The following is a 21,949-nucleotide window of genomic DNA, read 5'->3' as shown; positions in this document are numbered from 1 at the left end:
TTTGCAGTTACCCTGTGACAGATTCCATTAACTATTGGTGGAGGAAATAGAAAGCCCTATGCTTCCAGACAGCCAATTATTGGGGTATCTACAAAATCAGGTAAAATATCTTTTCTTTCCCAAGAACCTATTTGGTTTAGACCTATTTGACTTAAGTTTCACAACCTTAACTTCTGGTTCTAGCTATTACAAAATTATGAACAAAAACAGATTAGAGTAGAATATAGGGAAATGATTATCACATCTACAAACTTAAGTATAATATAGGGTAATTTTTACACAGCCTAATTTTAGTTGGCCTATGTAACTATTAAATTTATTTGTGTCTTTGCGGTAAATAGAAAATTTACAAGGATTTATAGTCCTAATTTTAGCTATTTCAAATCGTAGCACATTATAATTCTAATCATATTCAGATCTCCCAATAGACCAGTATACCTAATGCTCGGAATACAGCGCAGCTGACTGACCTGAGGAGGGGGCGCCTGGGACTCGTGGGGCGATGGGCGATGGGTGATGGGCGCGGGCAAAGTTCCTGGCTTCGCCGCCGCGTTGCGGGGGTTGGGAGTGGGGAAGGGGCCGGAGCAGGCGGGCGCTCGAGGCGCCAGGCGCAGCAGCACGGGTGCAGCGCCGGCTCCTGCAATAGCAAACAAAAACTATGGGGGACTTAGGACTCATGGAGGGCGCTGGGGAAGGTTTGGGGAAGGACATGGAATAGGGGTTTTTAGAGCCGTGTTGTGGGAAGGGGGCATTGGGAAAGGGGGGGCGGAGAGCGCTCTCACGTGTCCGTGAGCTGCTGCGGGCTGAGGGGCGGGCGCGCGGAGGGGGCTGGAGCGCCAGACACCTGTTGGGGCTGCGCGTGCGTCTGCCAGGCGCTCCGAGAGGGGCTGGGCGGCGGGAGTGGCTGGCGTGGCAGTGGCCGAGTGCCCTTTGAATCAGGAAAAAGGCTTTCTTGGTTTCTGAACTGAAGAGGAAAGGCTGTCCAAAGCCAGGATAGGGCCTGGGCCCAGGGGGCTAGAGGGAGGAAATTCTCCCTTCCCCCCTTTGGGGCCTGGGAGGGCTGGACAGGAAGAAGCCTGGGAAGCACTGAATGAGGACCAGGGGCTCCTGTGCCCAGAGGTCCCCACACAGGCTCTTCCCTCCTGCACCCAAGCCCAGGGGACACTAGTGGGCCTGGGGGCTGGGCAGGGGTCGAAGGCCAGGTCCAGGCAGAGGGTGTGTCTAGGAGACGATGGAGGGGGTGGGTAAGGTGAGGTTGCTACCAAGAAGGGTGGCGACTGACAGGTCCTGCCTGTCTTTGCGTTGTGGAGGGTCTGACCACAGACCCTGGTCCGGCTCTGACCCACCACGGCCCTGCTCTCCCCCAGGAGCCTTCTGTATTCCACTGTATGTGCCCTATGTGCTGACTGGCCGCTGGCCCTTCGGCCGGGGCCTCTGCAAGCTGTGGCTGGTGGTGGACTATCTACTCTGCACGTCCTCCGTCTTCAACATCGTGCTCATCAGCTATGACCGGTTCCTGTCCGTTACCCGCGCTGTGAGTCTGGGATGCGGGTGCCCACGCTCACTCCTGGGGGGAGGTGGTCAGGAATGGCCCAGAAGGCACCGGCAGGGGATGTGGGCAGTGCCAGGTGAGTTTGGTCCCGCTTGCCTCACTCCTGACATGCCAGGCACTCTCTACAGCCAGCTGCCCACTCAGTAGTCATTTGCTGCCAGTAGACCGGTCCTGGGACAGGCAGGAGGCACCACCTGGACCTGGCATCAGGTGTTCCTGAAGGAAGGGGGTCACTTCAGCCTCCTCTTTGGGGCAGGTGCAGAGTCTTTGGAGCTGAGGGAGGATCTGAGCCAGAGGCCCTTGGTGGCACCCCCCTGCCTTGTGTGTGTATGTCTGTGCCTTTGTGTGTGTCTGTGCATCCCAGAAAGACAGGCATCCGCTCCTGGCTCCCCCAGTTCCCCTTGGTGTGAGTGGCCACCATGAGCTGGGGCCCTGGGCTGCCTAGGCTCCCATGATAGTGCCACATGGGCATGAGGCTGGCACAGCGGAGCAGAAGTCTCACCGTGCTCCTATGTCTTCTCCTTGATGGCTTTTTTGGGCACCCAAGGGCTCTCTGCTCAGGAGCCACATGTGTCCTCTCTAGAAGGGCATGGGACAGAGTGCGAAGAGCATGGGTTTGAGGTCAGTAGGCCTGGGTTGAACCCACTCTGCCCCCTTAGCCGATCTGCCTGGTCTGTCCCTCCCTCCCTGAGCCACCCAGAAAGAAAGTGGGGAGAGTAATGGGGGTGTTGTAAAGATTAAATGAGATGACATCCAAAAGATGCCTGACCCAGCATGTCCCCGCAGGTCTCTTACCGGGCCCAGCAGGGCAACACGCGGCAGGCGGTGTGGAAGATGGCGCTGGTGTGGGTGCTGGCCTTCCTGCTGTACGGGCCGGCCATCCTGAGCTGGGAGCACCTGTCGGGCGGCAGCTCCATCCCTGAGGGCCACTGCTACGCGGAGTTCTTCTACAACTGGTACTTCCTCATCACGGCCTCCACGCTCGAGTTCTTCACGCCCTTCCTCAGCGTCACCTTCTTCAACCTCAGCATCTACCTGAACATCCAGAAGCGCACCCGCGACCGGCTGGACGGGGTCCGAGAAGCCACTGGCCCGGAGCCCCGACCAGAGGCCCAGCCCTCTCCGCCAGCCGCACCTGGCTGCTGGGGCTGCTGGCAGAAGGGGCAGAGGGAGGCCATGCCACTGCACAGGTATGGCGCCGGGGTCGGCGAGGTGGCCCCTGGCACTGAGGCAGGGGAGGCAGCCCTGGGGGGCAGTGGTGGGGGCACTGCAAACTCGCCCACCTCCAGCTCAGGCAGCTCCTCGCGGGGCACAGAGCGGCCTCGCTCGCTCAAGAGGGGCTCCAAGCCGTCGGCGTCCTCTGCGTCGCTGGAGAAGCGCATGAAGATGGTGTCCCAGGGCATCACCCAGCGCTTCCGGCTGTCTCGGGACAAAAAGGTGGCCAAGTCGCTGGCCATCATCGTGAGCATCTTTGGACTCTGCTGGGCCCCATACACCCTCCTGATGATCATCCGGGCTGCCTGCCACGGCCACTGCGTCCCCGACTACTGGTATGAGACATCCTTCTGGCTACTGTGGGCCAACTCAGCAGTCAACCCAGTCCTCTATCCACTGTGCCATTACAGCTTTCGCCGGGCCTTCACCAAGCTGCTGTGCCCTCACAAGCTCAAGGTCCAGCCTCACAGCTCTCTGGAGCACTGCTGGAAGTGAGCTGGCTAACCAGGCCCCTCTGCCCACACCGTGGTTTCTGGGCAGCTGCCGCCTCCTCTTCGGCCCACACTTTTGCCATGTGGCCTCTCTTAGACCACCTGCCTGCCGTGAAGGCAGCTTGGTGGGCTGGCCGAGGACCCTACTGCCTGAACTGGAATGTGAGTGGCTAGCCCTGCCACCCAAATCCTCTCTTCCCCAGGAGGGACAATCTGGGGGTCTTAGCCACAATGTCCACCTCCCCGCAGACAGTGTGGCAACCAGTGGGTCCACCGTTTGCACAGTTACTGCTTGGTGTTCTTCCCAAAGCAAGCGCGTGGCGTGTGCTCCATGCTTTCTACCCAGCAGTTTGCTCCTGCATGTGCGCGCACGCCTGCACACACCTGCACACACCTGCACACCTTCCCTTGCTCCAGACCGGCCCGGGCTACCGGCTCTGCAGCCATCTGCCCCTTCTTAAGCCCGGCCCGACTCCTTCAGCCCTCTTTCCTCCAACTCTCTCTGCCCCCAAAGTGCCAACAGCTTGCTGCTGTTCTCTGCTTTTCCATTCTGGGTGTTTCAGGAAGACAAAGAAGAGGAAAACACATCTGTGAACTCGATGTTCCTTGGATGTTTAATCAAGAGAGACAAGATTGCAGAGGAGCTCAGGGCAGGATTGGCAGGTGTGGGCTCCCACGCCCTCTCTCCTCGTGCTGCTGTTTCCGGCTGAGCTGCACCAGCTGCTTCTGCCCACCCTGCCCCTGGCTCGGGTGCTGGGCCGGACTGGTGGCTCTGAAAGTGGTCAAAGCCCGGATACCTGCTGTCAGCAGGCTGCTACCCCACTTCCTCTGCTCAACCAGTGTTTCCTGGGGCTGACGGGTCCGGGGGCCCCGGCCTGCCCTGAGGGTCCTGAGGCTTGCAGGGCAGTCAGAGGGACCAGGCCCGGGTGCCCAGTGGAGGGTCCGCTTCGCCACATTCCGTGCGCCCTGTGGCACCCTGCATGCTCCACGCCCCCTGGACCCGTTGAGCCGGCCTGTAGACTCTGAGGTCCACAGTAAAGTGTATTTTTTTATTGGTGCTGATTCCTGAGGACTTTGTGTGTGGGGGGCTGAAGTGGGGTGCTAGGGAGACACAGGCCACTCTGGGTGTGAGACCCAGGCCTGCCCCTCCCCTGGCCTCAGTGTTCTCTTCCAAGTGGGGGACTGCAGTGGGGAGAAAGCAGCCTGGCTGGCACACCAGGGTTTAATCTTAGTAAGGGGCAGGTGCCCAGCAGTGCCCCCCCTGCTGGACCCCATCACCTGTCCAGGGGACTCATTTCAGCCTTGAGAATACACCCCAAGCCCCACCTGCTGCAGCCTGCCTGCCCCCAGGACGAGGCTCTCATCTTTCTTGGCCATGACTTCCATCTGGGAAGCTTCCCGGGCTCCTGGGGTGGTGCTGAGGGGCGGGGGGGGGGGGGGGGGGCCCCAAAAAAAGGGAGGGGAGGCTTTTTTGGGGAAAAAAACATTCTGCCCAAAAGCCTGGGGGGAGGACTGGGGGGAAAATGGAAAAAGGACCTGCATTCCCCCTGGGCTCCCCGGGGGGCAACAAAACTCGGTCTCACCCCAGGAAAGGGGCCAGGGCAGCCCAACTCGTGAGACCCAGACTCCAGGTGGGAGCCACAAGGGCCCTCCCTCCCCTCACAGACAGCCGCTCCCCTGTCCCCACGGCCCCACACCTCGCTTCCCACGCAGAGACGGTGACAGCTGGGCATGGGTCCCAGGGCCTCTCCACGGCAGAGGCAGGTCAGTGCCGACACCGAGTCCCGCTCTGCAGAGAGAGCTGCCCGGAGACGTGAAGATGACAACCCTGCGGCAGACACCGTGCCACCCCAGCTGACGACACCTTTATTTCCCAGGAACCCGGGGAACTCCTCCTGCTGGCACCCGCCCCCTCACACTCTCCCTGTACCATGGGGACCCCTCTGGTCTAGGCAGGCCCCTCCCTAGTCACCAGAGAAAGGGGCTCCCTAGAGCAGTGATGGCGAAACCTATGACACGCGTGTCAGAGGTGACAAGAGAACTCATTTTTTTGGTTGATTTTTCTTTGTTAAATGGCACTTAAATATATAAAAAATATAAGTCTTTGTTTTACTATGGTTGCAAATATCAGAAAATTTCTATATGTGACATGGCACCAGAGTTAAGTTAGGGTTTTTCAAAATGCTGACACGCCGAGCTCAAAAGGTTCGCCATCACTGCCCTAGAGGCTGGGTGCTGCATGAGCAGAGACAGTGGACACCACCATGTGCGGGGCCCAGAGCTCAGGGAAACCCCTGCAGGTAGCTCTGGAGGCCGAGTGCTGCCTGCACACTAGCCATTGGCCACCCTGCTGGCCCCACAGGACCCAGCCTGAGCCCCCCGCAGGCGCCTGTCCCTCAGCCCAGGGCCGTCCAAGCGAGGACAAAGGACTCGTTCTCCGTTCTCTGCAGCAGCAGCGGCGGCAGGCACCTCCCTGCAGACAGCACAGCCAGAGCCCTCACTGCCCCTCCGCCCAGCCCTGCTAAATGGCTACAAATTGGAGGATAAAAGCACAGGCTTTCAAGCAATTTTGCCTTCAATCTCTGGAAAGTGCTGCTCCGCAAGGGGATGGAGGAGGAGAGAAGAAAGTCACCCAGCCCATTGGGCCTGGCCCAGCAGCAAACAAACACACCAGGGGGCCTTTCTCCTGAATCCCACACTGGGCCAGAGACAAAGCCCTTCACCCACCCCCGCCCCCCTGCTGTGGATGTTTATTGAGCACCTACTGTGTGCCAGGCTGGCTGCTAGGAGACGCATAAACAAATATCTGGCAGATAAGTGGGGCCACTTCCATGAGATTGGGGGCTGCAGGGCTGTAAGCAGGGCAGAGGCCCCAGAGGAGGGTGGCCCAGCTCACAACCCAGGGGAGCCTCTCGGAGGAGCTGACATCTCATTCCTCCCACATTCCCTGGGCGACCTGGCTCCCAGCAGGGCACCTGCCAGTTCTCCAGATGCAGGAGGGGCTGTGGCCAGGCTGGAGGGGCTGAGGGTCAGCCCAGGACCAGACGGCCTGCAGCGTCCTCCTGCCTGGGCCCCTCGGGCTGGCACTGGCTGCAGGTGCCCTGATGTGGCTCTGGAGGTGCCCAGAACAGCTCGTGTGGAGCGAGGGCCCTTTCCAGCCTGGAATAAAGACCCTCAGCTCTCAGGGTGCCCAGCAGGCCACCCCTGATCCTTCCAGAAAAGGCCTACCTAACCAACACGTCCTTTGGGGAGTCAGGGCCATGACGAGGGAGGGGGGCTTGCCCAGCAGAGACTCTGGAGCCCTGAGCCGTGGGGACCCATGTGGCTGGCCATTACCTCCCTGCATCCCCTATCCCAGCCTGACCCTCATGCCTGAGCTTGAGGGTACAAAGAAGCTTTCCACCAACATTTACTGGAGCACCCCATGTCCTTGTAGCCACCCCATGAGGGGTGCTCACACATCCACTACGTAGACACGAAAACTGGGGCTTCAGAGACAGGGTGATGCACCCACCCCCCACACTCAGCAGTCAGGGGGGCCAGGGCTCCACCCGCCCACTCCGCTGGGTCCTCCCTTGGGCACCATGGGCAGCGGCACGTGAGGTGGTCCCCGCAGCACTGTGCCCTCATGAAGACCAACTCAGTACCCCTCTCTCAATGGGGAGCAAAATGATGTCTGGAGGCACGTCCCAGGAGGGCTCCTGAGAGCCTGGGACTAGGCTGTGGGCCGACGGGAGGACGCTGCCCCAGGGAAATGGGCATTGTGTCCAGAGCTAGTGCCCAGTTTGAAGTTTGTCAGGCAAATCTGAGAGGCACAAACATGTCGTTCAAAAGAGAAAGAAAGGAGAGAAGGGAAGAAAGGTGGCTTTGGATGAGAGGATGGAGAGGTAACACTGTGGGAACTGCAATGGACTAAAAAGGCATCTGTGACCCCCAAAGTCACACCAAATTTAAACAGGACCAAGTTGATGATCTTTAAATGCAATTTTACTGCTGGGCAATCTTTAAAGTCCAGCAAACCCGGCTCGGAGCTAAGCTGCAGGAGTGAGGGCAGCCCTCTGCCTTCTGTCCTCTTCCCGCCCCGGCTGACCCCTCAGCGTGCAGAACCTCAGCTTCCCGAGAGGCCAGGCAGTGCTCCTCTCGGGCCTCTCCCTGGTGACCCCGAGGGTCCTCATCTCAGTGGCCGGCATCCCCAGAGGCAGGGCAAGGGGAGCGGCAAGGCCCAGGCCGCAGTGGCTTTCTGCATCCTGCAGGGCGGGCGGGGCAGGCGGCCCAGCAGGAGGGGAAGGCAGAGCTGTGCCGCTGGCCCTGCTTGTATCTGTTGAAGCCGAGGTGCTTCCCAAGACAGATTTCCAGTCCTGAGCGAGCATGATGCTCTCCCCTGGTTTTCCCAGACCCTTGCGACCCTGTGTGCTCACGGCTCCTGCTGAGGCCCCACTACAACAGAAAAGGAATGAGGAAGGCATGAGCCTCCTCGAAGGGCAAGGGAGGACTGAGAGAGCTTTCCAGGGGCAGGCAGGGTGGGGACCTTGTGGGGGGTAGGGACAGGGCAGCTGCTGCCCCCTGGGGAGCCCTGCCCCTAGACACGGGAACTCTGGAAATTAGGCTGGAAACGGGAATTTAGGAAACCCCGCATCCTGAAGCTTAGGTCCCCATCCTCAGACCTGCTTCCAGAGAGGCAACCAGGTGACAGCCACTGTGGCCAGAGACAGTACCAGAGGCAGAGAAAATGAGGCCAGTAAACGCAGGGCAGCTCCTGGACCAGGTCTGCGCCTTGCGCCACTGTGCACACGGCCAGCCTCACATGCAGACCCAGGTCACTGGGGCGAGGGGCAGGGAGACGTGAGAAAGCAAAGTCCTTTTCCATGGATGAGATGTGGATGGAGATGCCCAGACTGCAATGAAGAAACAGCTGAACAGCCTCAGGACAGATGACTCACAGAAATGGCCAGAGGGGTGGCAGGGGGCAGGAGTGGCGGCGGCACAGGATGTGAGGCACTCGGCACCCACCACTTGCCCTTACAAATACCTTCAAAGTAAAGGAAACCTGGATGCAGCTAACACAGGCCATCATTCACTCCTTCATTCCCCAGACGTCTGTCGTGCCTTCTCTGTGCAGGGTCCCTGGGTCCCGAGGCTGCAGGGACACAGCCGGAACAGGGCGAGACCCTGCCCTAGGCGTGCTCCTGGAGGGAAGGCACATCTCCCTGGGCAGCCACTGAGACACAGGCCTTGGGCAACGGCCTATGTCCTGTGAAAGCCTGTGGGCCTGAGCGAGCGACCAGATGCAGACACCACCTCTGGTTGTAGAACACAGGGCCCTGGCGTGCAGACAGGGAGCAGGACAGGGCTCGTGCCCTCCCACGCACTCAAACTCCTGAATAGCCTCTCAGTGATGACTGCCACCCGCAGAAGACACCTAGGCCCAGGCCCCTTCTCCTGATTCCTCCCTGAAGGGCCCTCGGGGACAGGTCAGAAGCATTAGATTTTATTTGGGGAAACAGTGGCTGCAGAGTGCGCTAGTGGATGAGCGAGTGGGCAGCAGTGCGCCACCCTCACCGGCCCCCTGCGCCAGTGGGCAGGGTGGCTTATGGAGCATCCAGCCTCTCAGCTGCCACCACTCGGCAGAGACAGACGCTCCATGGACTAGCTGGCCTGGCCTCCGGGGTTCTCTGCGCTGACAATAGGCTGGTGGTAGGTGCAGGCCCAGCAGTCTCTCTGATCCCTGCAGGGACAGCGCAGGGGGGACCCAGCCCATGTCCTCTCGGAGCCCGGCCATCATCAGCTAATAACTCTCTGCACAGATGAGCATTAGAAGCTGCGTCTCCGGCCGGATATTGGGTGCATTCAGTCGTGAAGTCAATGCCATGTTCAGCTCCCAGAGCTTGGTGCAGTCTGAGGACAACAGGGGAGGCGCCTCAGTGCTCAGATGGCGGCGTCCGAGCAGAGCATGGCGCCTGTCCCCGGCCGCTCTGCAGGGTGTGGGGACAGCCAAGGACTCTCAGGTCCAGCGTGACAGCTGCTCACGTGTGGGCTGGCACTTAGGAACCGGACGGTGCCTCTGGCTCGGATCCGGCTGTGCTGGCTCCCTGCACACAGGGCAGCATGGTTCCTACTACTCAGGGGCTAGCTCCGGGACAAGCCCCTCTCAGGGTGCCAGAGAGCAGGCTGAGGGTGCAGGAAGCACCGGGAGCAGGCTGCCGGGGCCTTAGAGGTGGCCTGAGCTGAGTGGGAAGGTGCCACCTGTAGCTCCTACCGCAAAGAGCCAATGCTACCACCTGAGCGGCTGGTGGCCCTGCGCCAGGTTGGCGGCCGTGTGCTCATCATGCAGCTCCTTGATGCGCAGCAGCAGCTCCTCCAGGTTCTCACCCGTGACCGCCGACAGGGCGATGGCCTTCTCGCCCAGGTGGGCCTGCAGCGTGGGCAGGTTGGCTCGCGCCTGAGGGAGGTCAATCTTATTGGCGACGACGACATGGGGCCGCTCAGACAGGCCTTGCTTGTACTTCTCCAGCTCGTACTTCAGGTCCTCGACTTGGGTCCAGGGCTCTGGCGCTGCCAGGTCCACCACGAACAGGAGGAAGCCGCAGCGCTCGATGTGCCTGAGGAAGGCCAACCCCAGGCCTCGGTTCTGGTGCGCGCCTCGGATGATGCCCGGCACGTCGGCCACTGCGGAGACAGAGCAGGGGGCCGGGCCACCTCCGGCCCGTTCCCCGAGGTCTAAGACTTTCCTTTCAAGGAACACCTTAAACCCACGTTGATTGAGTTACTGACTCGGTGACTCATCAGGCCAATTGCCACGAAGGCATTTCAGCTTTGAGTTTCACAAGACGCTTGGAAATATTTGGGTGACAGGCACAGTGACAGATCCATCTAATAAGGAACATTTATTCACTGGAATTACACATTCCAGTCTTTCTGGCTTCAAAAATGATTTTAAAAGGAGGACCCTGCTTCCTGTAACCCATTAATAATTTGATTACTGATAGATTTGATTATCACAGAGTACCTGGTGAATGGAAAGTGCCATAGAAACAGAGCTACCTACCAGCAGGCTTGCTATTTTTAATGGGTACGTTATCTTCTGGGGAAAGTTTCCTTATCTCAGAATGGTAACAGGAAAGCTTTAAAATCACAGCGGGCTCCATGACTGGCACTGCTGAGTTCCCAAGCGGAAGGGGAGTAGAGGCAGCAGGAAGGAACAGCCTTCCCAGGTCAGAAATTTACATTCTAATTCCTGGTTGCACCCACAGACGTCGGCATGGGGTGGGATGAAAGTGTAAACCCTAACTAATGGCCACAGAATCACAACTGTTCACTTAGGAAAAATGATGCTGCTTTTCAGGCAGAAAGCTGCTTGCTAACGGTTCCGAATGACCCACCTCACAACCCCCACCTTCGGGAGGTCTACCTGCTACTTGCTGGTGGTCCTCATAGTGCACAATGCCCACGTGGGGATTCAAGGTCGTGAACGGGTAGGCAGCCACGGCGGGCTTTGCATTTGAAATGGCCCGGAGAAGCGAGGACTTGCCTGCGTTGGGGAATCCGACCTGCAAGACAGGGGGATGTGCTACCATTTCCTCCATCTGGGACAGACCGAGATCGGGGTGAATCTCAGGATTGGGAACCACACAAGTGAGGGCATAGCCCCTGTTCAAGGTCACAGGAGGCCAACTGGGGTGAGTTGCCCCTCTCCTGCAGGCTGATGGCATACCCCATCCACTAGAAACCACTTTTCCACAGCTCAGTGTGCAAAGCACCCCCTCCTCCCACTGGGGCTGTGATACCCACCATGCCAGCGTGGGCCATGGTCTTGAGCTCCAGGAAGAGTTCCCGCTCCTGCCCAGGCTCCCCGGAGGTGCAGGTGACGGGCGCGCGGTTATCGTTGGCCAGGAAAAAGCGGTTGCCCTTTCCTCCTGCCCCGCCCAGAGCTGCCACATACTCATCCCCGGGGTGTGAGAGGTCAGCCACAACTTTGTTTCCCTCCTTTACTAAAGTGCCCATGGGGACCTGAAAAATAATGAAGCATTTGTCGGGGAGCAGAAAGACAATGGCCAGACCAGGTGCTTTCTGTTTGGGAGGGGGTGCAGGCGGGACCCAGCGAGGAGCCCCTCCAGAGCCACCGAGTTCCAGGAGACAGGTCCCAGCCCTCCAAGGATTTCACGGGCTGGCGGCACCCCTGGGAACTGTGCACACGGCTTTTCAAACCGTGTTTCTAACCCATGAGGTGAGCTGATGCAGCAGAAACGCTGAGCTAACAGCAGTGCTCAGAGGGCCCGAGAGAGTGGGGACAGCGGGTGGCTCCTGGGCCAAGGTGAGACAGACTGGGGACCTGTGGGTTCCCTTTTTGTAAAATGTAATGATTTTGAGACTTAAAAAAAAAATCACCGGAGGAGTGGGGATATCTTTTCCATTGATTTTTAGAGAGTGGAAGGGACAGGAGGTGGAGGGGGTGGAGGGAGGGAGAGAGAGAGAGAGAAAGGGAGAAAGGGAGAGAAATATTGATGTGAGGAAGACACATAGATTGGTAGCCTCCTGCTCGAGCCCCATCTGGGGCATGGGACTGAAACTGCAACCAAGGTACATGCCCTTGACCAGCAATCGAACCCGCAACCCTTCAGTCCTCAGGCCAATGCTCTAACCACCGAGCAAATCCTGCCAGGGCGATTTTGTGACTTTTTCAACAGGTCATACAGCACATGGTATAAAATCAGTACAAAGTCCAGGCTGAGATTTGCTCTGTGGGAGATGGCTGTGTGGTTCAGGCCATGGGCCCCTGTGGACCACAGCTGGGAACCTGAGGAGCCTGAAGGTCTGGACTTGGGGCAGGGCATGCTCTGCAGATGGGGCTTACCCGGACATAGAGGAGAGCGCCACTTCGCCCGAAGCAGTTTTTCCTGCCACCGTCTTCTCCATCAAAGCCCTGGTACTGGGACAGGACCGAGGACAGTGACTTGAGTTGTCGGTCGACTAAAAGAGAAAACCTTCATGTTCTTGTTAAAAACAAAATCGGGCCCTCGCTGGTTCGGCTCAGTGGATGGAGCGTTGACCTGTGGACCAAAGGGTCCCGAGTTCGATTCCAGTCAAGGGCACGTATCTCGGTTGCTGGCTCCTCCCTCACTGAGCCCTGAATGGGACTTGTGCAGGAGGCAACCAATTGATGTGTGTCTCTCACATCAATAAATATTTCTGTCTTTCCCTCTCTCTTCCACTCTCTCTAAAAATCAATGGAAAAGCCCTAGCCAGTTTGGCTCAGTGAATAAAGCATCGGCCTGCGGACTCAAGGGTCCCGGGTTCGATTCTGGTCAAGGGCATATGCCTGGGTTGCAGGCTCCATCCCCAATAGGGGGTGTGCAGGAGGCAGCCGATCAATGATTCTCATCATTGATGTTTCTATCTCTTTCTCCCTCTCCCTTCCTCTCTGAAATCAATAAATATATATATATATATTTTAAAAATCAATGGAAAATTATCCTTGGGTGAGGATTAAAAAATAATAACTAAAAATAAAGTCTCCATAACAATAGTGCTAACAATCAAAAAAGTAGATAAAATACAAGTCTACTTTAAAAAAAAAACACCAAAATCGGCCAAGACCGGTTTGACTCAGTGGATAGAGCATTGGCCTGCAGACTGAAAGGTCCCAGGTCCGATTCCGGTCAAGGGCATGTACCTTGGTTGCGGGCGCATCCCCAGTGGGAGGTGTGCAGGAGGCAGCTAGTCGATGTTTCTCTCTCATCAATGTTTCTGAGTCTCTGTCTCTCTCCCTTCCTCTCTGTAAAAAATCAATAAAAATATATTAAAAAAAACAAAATCGGCTGCATATTGTTAACTTTCTTTAGTCTAGTTCCGGAACATTAGGAATGCACATGCAAACAGAACAAAGCCAGAGCAGAAGTTACTAAAGTAGCAAAGTGATATTTTAAAAAGCTATAAATTCTTATCTTCTTTCAAAAAAGTACTACAATTTCTGAAAAATTCAAAATTACCCACAATGTTATCAATTTTTAAATAGCTACACTTTATTAGTTGGGACTGTTTCCAATTTAAAAGTAGTTACATTTTATTGTTCTGAAATCTACTAAGTTTCCAGTGCTAAAAATGTGCTGAGTAATCAATACCCTCCCACCAGCATTTACCGAGATGGTAGCATACATTTATCCCCCGACTGTCTTACTATAATGTTAGGTTTCCTGATAGTAAGATAGCTCTGTGTACCTGAAATTCTTTTTAAAACCCACTATCAAAGTTGGGTTTGGGTGCATTATTTAAATGTAAACATTCACATAATTTAACAAAAATGATGCCCATACATCAACTTCTGAATTCAAATTCCTGTCAGGATGAGAAGGTGGAAACTTTCTGCCCCAACATGTGCAGACACAGTGGTCCTGCCCAAGCTGCCCCTCAGAGCACCTGCCTCTCAGGATGATGTGGCCACCGTTGCCTCCGTCGCCACCATCGGGACCCCCAAACTCCTTCCGGGGCTCACTGTGGAAGCAGCTCATGCCGTCGCCTCCGCGTCCCCCTCGGACAAGCACCCGGCGATGGTCCACAAAATGCCTTTTCTGCAGAGAGCACAGACCCGTGCGTCACGAATGCTGCAATCCTCTAGCCAAGCAGCCGGAGCACCTTTCTCACCGCCGTGCTTTCAAATTAGAGGTCAATGATGCTACTATCACTAACCTCTGCTAAAATGCAATGTAAGAACAGTTCCCAGCAGACGTGCAGAGTGAGGAAACAGTTCCCACAGGCGTGAAGAGTGAGGAAAACATACTCAGTGACAGACTCAACATGCCCAACTTGAGGAAACAGGTTTAGAAAATATTCCTGAAACAAAGCGTCGTCTCAGCTTCTTCAAACAGAAACATCACTGAAGGGCATCTCCTCGGCCTGCCTGCATAGGGCTCATTTGTAAACTCAGCGATGCAGAGAGCGCTCCTATGGGAGGGTGGATGTCTCTCCAGGTCTCTTCAGTTCCAGCGAAAGAACTGAAACCAAGCAGGGGACTGTTGAATAGCTATTGGCTCCAACAACAAGTTCAGCTACCCAAGAAGCCAGGGCGAGGCACCAAGGTGCCACCCAGCAGGCCATCCTGTCCTGGGAGTCCACCTGCTTCCTGCGCTGTGTGCAGAGACAGATTGGCCAGCACCTGGCCCTCCACCTGATACACAGATTGTTGTTTTAAGAAAGCACAAATACTTTCAGAATTTTTGGTACCACCAACCATGAATTACTATTTTAAAAACTTAGCATATAATTTTGCTGTATGCCAACATGCAAAATCCATCCAATGGATGCCTAGCTGCTGTGGCTCAGTGGTTGAGCGTTGATCTATGAACCAGGAGGTCATGGTTCAATTCCCAGTCAGGGCACATGCCCATGTTGTGGACTCGATCTCCAGTGGGGGGCATGCAGGAGGCAGCCAATCAGTGATTCTCTCTCATCACTGATGTTTCTCTCTCTCTTTCCCTCTCCCTTCCTGACATCAATAAAAATATACACACTGACGAGCACGTGGAGGTGAAGCCCGGCTCCACTTTCTCCGCTGGGCAAAGACAGTGCTACGGACACTGCTCTGAGCACCGGCGCTTCTCCAAGGAAGTTCTGCTGACCTGGAGCCCCGCTTGGGAGGAAATGAGGTGGGGCTGTCCTTGAATTAAAGTAAAGCACACTCATGTTTGTTTTTTCTCACTCATGTTTTACATGGTAAGTTTCATTTCATCATTTTCAAGTCCTACCTGTGTCCCTTCAATCATATAATCAGGACAGATGGAGACACGACAAGGAGAACTCACAACAATGCCTGTGAGAGGGAAGCTTCAGATCAGTTCCTTCCCGGTCAGAAGTCTCACCAGTTTTTTCTCGGAGAGCAGTTTCTTTCTGGAGGGTTCCTTGGCACAGTCCGCACAGCTGAGCGAGAGCAGCCGGGGGGCAGTGCACTGCAGGAGCCGGCCCAGGGCCCAGTGCCCCCAGGCCCTCCAACGCGCTCCGCGATCCTGTGGAGAACAGCCTCCCAGGCATCATGGCTTCCTAACAAAAGTCAAATTGGCAAAATAAGGTCCCTGGTTTACACGTGAACTTCAAACAAACTAAAATCTCATGGATGTTTTTGGAACAAATAAGTAAACTGCAGACTATGACTTTCTCCTGTCACTTGCCATGCTGGACCCTGAGTCATGAAGAGTCACCTGCCCCGTCGGCCTAGGCTACCTGGGGCCAGGTTTGTGTAGACAGGGTTTGTCATTAAACCTCTCTCGACCCTGGAAACACTCCCCCATCGAATACCAAGTATCTGCTAAATTAAACTATGACAGGAAATCGAAGCCTAAAATAAAAATTCCTGAAAAAATTAAAGCACCATTTACACAAATGCTGCGCTATTATCTTGTGCAGTTTAAATGTCAAACTGGAGATGAAACAGCTCTTCTAACTAAGCCAATAGGTAGAAGAAATCAAAATCAAAATATTTTGACCCAAGTGATCATCCAAAGTTTATGGGATGCAGGTCATGTAGTGCTCAGAGGGTAACTTACAGTCGTCCCTCCTCCCCATCCACGGGGACAGAGGCCAAGACCTGAGTCCTTGGATAGAACCAAACCCTATAGATACTATGTTTCTTCCCATATATACAATATATGCCTATGATAAAGTTCAATTAATAAATTAGACACAGAATAGGATTAAAAACAATAATGATAAAATAGAGCCATTGTAACAAAATGCTTTAAGGTCATGTGACGTGCTGTCTGGTGGTGTCTCTGTCCCTGTGATAACCAAGGTGGCTACTAAGTGACTAATGGGGATGTGGAGACCTAAACAAAGGGGCGGGACAGAATGGGACAGCAGCAAAAAATTCCATCACGCTGCTCAGAACAGGGTGCAATTTAAAACTTACGAACTGTTTATTTCTGAAATTTTCCATTTAACATTTCTTTTTAAAATTTATATTTTTATTAATTCCAAAGAGTAAGGGAGAGGGAGATAGAAACATCAATGATGAGAACCACTGATCAGCTGTCTCCTGCACGCCCCCTAGGTTAACACTCAATCACTGAGCCACACTGTCCAAGCAACATTTTTTTTTTAAAGAGAACCAACTCTATTTTTAAACAACATGTTCTTACTGATTTTTAGAGAGAGACGGATAGAGAGATAGAAACATCGATGAGACAGAAACATCATGGATTGGCTGCCTCGTGCACCCCCCTACTGGGGGATCAAGTCCGCAACCTGGGCATGTGTCTGGACCAGGAGTGGAACCAATGACCGCTTGGTTCCTGGATTGATGCTTATCCACTGAGCAACACTGACCAGGCCTACAGTTAACATTTCTGAATGTCAGCTGACCTCGGGTAACTGAAACCTTGGAAAGTAAACTGTGGGTAAGTGGCAACCACCATAGCTGTAAATGCTTCTCTTAGTAATTGAAGGTCTAAAATTAGTGATGTAAGGTTCCAAGTCCAGAAACTAGAAAGAAAAAAGCAAAGTAAACAGAAGGAAAGAAATAATAAAAACCAGAAACAAATGAAACAGAAAACTGACAACGGAAAACATACGGCAGCCCTGACTGGCCTGTTGAAAACACACATGGAAAACCGCATGTGAGAAGATGGTCCTGTGGTGAGGGAGGCAGAGACTGGAGCGGGTCAGCTGTGAGACCAGGAGCACCAGGAATGGCTGCTGCAACCCCGGACAAGGCTCGACCCAGAGTCTTAAAGGGAGCATGGCCCTGCTGACACCTTGACTTTGGCCTTCTGGCACCCAGACTGTGAGAGAATAACGTCTGGTTCTTTGTCACGGCTGCCCTATGACACTAAGATTGACAGCTCAACAACTGACGGAATGATTTGCTTGTGCTTCAGTTTTTTGTAAAATGGGGATCATAACTGGTACTTAACCTTGTAGGATTGTGAGGATTAAATGACTTAATGGTGTGAAACCTAATCTTCTATAATAATAAAAGAGTAATATGCTAATTAGACTGGCCATTCTTCCAGACAACCTTCCCGATGAAGCCAGGGCTGTGAGGGAGGGCCTGGGTCCCGGGGGCCTGCTTGCTGGTGGCCGGAGGGAAGCCCAGTTTGGATCCCAGGTGCTGGAGGGAAGCCTGGGTCCCGGGTGCCAGAGGGAAGCTGGTGCTGACAGCTGGGGGAAGGAAGGCCTACTCTTGCACCAATTTCATGCATCAGGCCTCTAGTAAACAATAAACACTAGCCCTAGGCGGTTTGGCTCAGTGGATAGAGCGTAGGCCGGCAGACTGAAGGGTCCCTAGTTGGATTCCAGTCAAGGGCACAGGCCCAGGTTTCGGACTCGATCCCCAGTAGGGGGTATGCAGGAGGCAGCAGATCAATGATTCTTTCGCATCATTGATGTTTCTATCTCTCTCCCTCTTCCTTCCTCTCTCAAATCAATAAAAATATATTAAAAAAATCAATGGAAAAATATCCTCGGACGAGGATTAACACACACACACACACACACACACTAAAATAAACAATAAAAATAAATAAATAAAATATAAGCAGAGTTGCCCTAACCGGTTTTTCTCAGTGGTTAGAGCATCGGCCTGCGGACTGAAGGGTCCCAGGTTCGATTCCAGTCAAGGGCATGTACCTTGGTTTAGAGCACATCCCCAGTAGGGGGTGTGCAAGAGGCAACTGATCGATGTTTCTCTCTCATCGATGTTCCTAACTCTCTATCCCTCTCCCTTCCTCTCTGTAAAAAAATCAATAAAATATATTTAAAAAAATAGTATACACACACACACACACACACACACATATATACAGAGTGGACAAACCCCGGATGCTAGAGGGATCAAGGAAGTAAGAGGACACAAACCACAAGGCCAGGAACATAAAAAATGTCACCCGAGCCCTGGCTGGTGTGGTTAAATGATTAGAGCAGTGGTTCTCAACCTTTCTAATGCCGCGACCCTTTAATACAGTTTCTCATGTTGTGGTGACCCCCAATTTCATTGTTACAAATTGAACATAATTAAAGCATAGTGACTAATCACAGAAATAATATGTAATTATGTGTTTTCCGACGGTCTTAGCCGACCCCTGTGAAAGGGTCGTTCGACCCACAGGTTGAGAACCGCTGGATTAGAGCATCAGCCTGCGCATTAAAGAGTCTCGGGTTTGATTCTGGGTCAAGGGCAGGGCACATACCTGGGTTGCAGGTTTGATCTCCTGCGAAGGCAACCAATCAATGTGTCTCTCTCACATTGATGTTTTTCTTTCTCTCTCCCTCCTCCCTCCCTCCCACTCTCCCTAAAAATCAATGGAAAAAATAATATTTTCGGGTGAGGATTAACAATAACAAAAAGGGGTCACCCGCATGAGCCCTGCAGGCATCAAAGGGCAAGAGAACACCAAGGAACCACTTGTGCCTCAAACTCAGCAAGTTCCTGAAAAATGCACCTTACCACAAAGACAGAAGAAGAAACAAAAACAAAACAAAAAAGAAAAAAAAACCATAAAGAAAACAGAGAAGAAACAGAAAATGTCAATCACCCGTAACTACTAAAGGAGTTGAATTTGTTATTAAAGAACATTCCCCGTAAGAAAACTCCAGACTCAGGCTGCTTTACTGGTAAATTCCATCAAACATCCCAGAAGTAGTAACAGCAGTCTCACATGAACCTTCTCAGAAAACGGAAGACGTGAGACTACACCCAAACCATGTCATGAGGCCAGAGAAGCCCCAATACCCAGCTGACATTACGGGAAAGGAAATGATTGTGAATACAGAGGCAAACAATCCCAACAACGTCGTGTCCAACTGCGCCCTGCACATCACACTGCAGGACCAAGCAGGGTGACGCTGGGACACGAGGCGCCATCAGCAGCGGGATCCCACACTGACTGTCACATCTGGCAAAGCCCGCACCTACTCCCGAGCAGGGAAATGAAATGTCACTGGGAAGGGAAGGGGACACTGTCAGACTGACAGAGGCCACAGCCAACACCACACTGACTGGAGAAAGACTGAAGGATGCCCTTGCCTACCCCTTCTGTGTGACACTGTCTTTTAGACACTGTAATAAAGAATTTTTTTAAAGGAATTTCTTTTTAAAAAATATTTTTTTATTGATTTTTAGAAAGAGGGATTGAAACATTGATGAGAGAGAAACATCAGTTGGCTGCCTCCTGTACGCCCCCTACTGGGGATCAAGCCCACACCCCAGCACGTGCCCTGACCAGGAATCAACCGGGGACCTCTCAGTGCACAGGATGACACTCAAATGACTGAGTCACACCAGCCAGGGCTGCAATAAAGAATTTTTTTAAAAAAAAGACAAAATATAGATCTGATTTTTTCCATAGAAATCTACAAAACCTGATTAGAATTAATAAATGAACCAAGCAAGGTTGCAGGTTACAAGATTAACACACACAAATCAATTGTATTCTTATACACAAGCAGCAAACAACTGCATTGGCAGTAACACGAGTTACAAAAAGTTCCCGGACATAAGTTCAACGATAAACATTCGAAGCCCCTGCCTCACTCTCTGCAGCATTCTATCCTTGGCATCGTTCAGGAATTAGGTCATCTAGTCCTCATAACAATTCTGTAAAGAAAATGAGGAAACTGAGACAAGGTACAATGACCTACCCAAGGCCGTGCTGCTGTGAGATGGGACAGGCTGAAGTGGATTATGAAAACAGGTTGTTAAAGGAAAAACAACAACTCACCGATCACCTACACTGCATGCAGCTAAGCCCGCTGGCAAGCGATGCCATCTGTGCCGAGGTGGCAGAAACCAGGCTTCCCCGCCCTGGCAACATGAAACCTGAGGATGGACTGTAGCAAAGGTGAACAGTGACAAAGCCAACCAGAAACCTGGCCGCCCACTTGGCCTAACTTGGAGTACATCCCCCTTCAGCCCTTTGATCTCTGTTTGGAAAACCCACTGAACCAGTACCTGCCAGGTGAACCATTCAGCTGTGTCTCACACTGTTACTTGGTCTTCATTTTCCTTCGAATGCTGTACCTGTGCTGGCCAATAAGCTACCCATTGGCCATATGTGGCTACTAAATTTAAATCAATTAAAAAACTTGAAAATGTAAAAACTCAGTCATTCAAGCCACATTCCAAGCACTCACGGCCACATGTGGCCAGTGGGCACCAAACTGGACAGCACAGATGGGAATGTGTCCACCTCAACACGTTTACCTGGCCAGGTGAGCAGAGTACAAAAGATGAGACTGTGCGTACAAAAGCCCTGGTCCAAGTTGGACGAACTTTGATTCCAGGATGGGGCTTTAGAAAGACTCAAGAGCCCAGCCGGTGTGGCTCAGTGACCGTCGACCCATGACCATTCCTGGTCAGGGCACAGACCCGGGTTGCAGGCTCAAGCCCAGTAAAGGGTGTGCAGGAGGCGGCTGATTCTCCCTCATCATTGATGTTTCTTTCTAGCCCTCTCTCCCTCTCCCTGAAATGAATAAAACCAAAAACCATTTCTTTTTTTAAAAATAAAGACTGGAGAGTCACACGGCAAGGGCTATGCTTCAGATATAGCTACTTTGTTCCCTAAAGTGTGAAGTTCAGTTCTACTGGGCCATGGGAGTTATTATTGCCAGGAACCTCAGCCTGACCTTGTACAGAAACTTTTATATTTATTCCTTACAATAACTGTATGAGCGGGCAGTAGTGCACATGGGTGTCCTGCTGCTTCGAGGACCTGCCCCTGGGCTCCCGATCTCTGGCAGAGACTGGAGGAGCAGGAGGCCAGGAGGGTGACTTCCCTGCCCCGCTCGATCCCTAGATGGCACTGCCGTCTTCTGTAACTGCCCCTCCCCTTGTGCCTTGCTGTCTAGGGGTGGAAGCAACTCCAATGTCACCCCTCCAGGTTAAAACACCACCTCTACCGTTTCCCCACTCTCCCTTCAGAAACCCTCCTTAAATTCTCCTATGTGATGGGGCCATGATTCCTGACCCTGACATTTTTTATGCCAATTTTAGAGCGGGGGAGGCTGCGGCTCCGAGGTGAAGCAGCTTGCCCAAATCACAGTGTCCTCTGGCCTCCCAGCAGGAGCCTTCCAAGTGAAGTATGCACACACAACACTTCCCAAGGTTAACTTCAAAGGAGCCAGCGTTCTACCTCTTAACGTTGGCTGTGTTCTCTTTGCTTAAACAGATCTGAGAGCAAACTTGCATTTAGAAGAATCGCGTTCTGCCTCCCCTACCTCCTTTCCGCGGGGTCCTCGCCTTCACAAAACAAAGGCACCCTCTGGGACGCCCGTCCTCGCCCGCCGGCCGGTGAGCAGAGAGCGGACCCAGTAAACTCGCCTCCCTGCAAACGGCAGCCGCGTGAGCGAGTTCACTGGAAAACCACCCAGCGGTCGAGGGCTGCACTTGCAACAACACTTCAATGAAATGTTCATAAAAACCGGTGTGTGCTAACGCTGTTCTGTGCCACTAACAATTATAAAGAAGCATCCAGAAGACAATGTTTAGTATTTAGGTCCGTGCGTCAAAGGAAGTATCCGAGCTCCTTAAATTGGGTGCATGAACGCGGGGACGGGAGGAGCTGGGGGCCGTTCGTAGGGCCCCGCGGAAGGCGCACTGCCGGGCTCCCGGGCCGGCTTCCCAGGTGCCCGCACTCACGCCCGCGGCGACTGTCCCGCTACACACAGGACGGGGTGGAGGGTCGCCTGGTCGGCGCCGCTGTCTCCGCTT

At 53.5% G+C, this 21,949-nt stretch overlaps 2 protein-coding genes across 2 annotated transcripts in view; one reads left to right on the top strand and one right to left on the bottom strand.

Annotated features, from left to right (window-relative positions):
* The window catches only part of HRH3 (histamine receptor H3), a 12,154-nt gene extending 7,842 nt beyond the window's left edge, over nt 1-4,312 (top strand). Inside the window, exons 2-3 of the mRNA XM_014446636.2 lie at nt 1,368-1,534; nt 2,339-4,312. Coding sequence (XP_014302122.2) covers nt 2,387-3,262 — 876 coding nt within the window. The 5' untranslated portion in view covers nt 1,368-1,534; nt 2,339-2,386 and the 3' untranslated portion in view covers nt 3,263-4,312. The remainder of the gene's footprint in view (nt 1-1,367; nt 1,535-2,338) is intronic.
* Nucleotides 4,313-8,724: 4,412 nt separating this feature from the next.
* MTG2 (mitochondrial ribosome associated GTPase 2) lies at nt 8,725-21,871 on the bottom strand. The gene is given in 9 exon segments (XM_014446624.2): nt 8,725-9,924; nt 10,667-10,805; nt 11,047-11,265; nt 12,110-12,225; nt 13,676-13,823; nt 15,111-15,227; nt 15,229-15,288; nt 19,962-20,070; nt 21,457-21,871. Coding segments are annotated over 7 exon segments (1,188 nt in total). The 5' UTR covers nt 15,283-15,288; nt 19,962-20,070; nt 21,457-21,871; the 3' UTR covers nt 8,725-9,529.
* Between the last annotated feature and the right edge of the window lie 78 nt (nt 21,872-21,949).

This window comes from Myotis lucifugus, unplaced genomic scaffold (assembly GCF_000147115.1).
Source record: "Myotis lucifugus unplaced genomic scaffold, Myoluc2.0 scaffold_556, whole genome shotgun sequence".
In the NCBI taxonomy this organism is placed as follows: domain Eukaryota; kingdom Metazoa; phylum Chordata; class Mammalia; order Chiroptera; family Vespertilionidae; genus Myotis; species Myotis lucifugus.
This window is presented reverse-complemented; position numbering and strand designations above follow the sequence as displayed.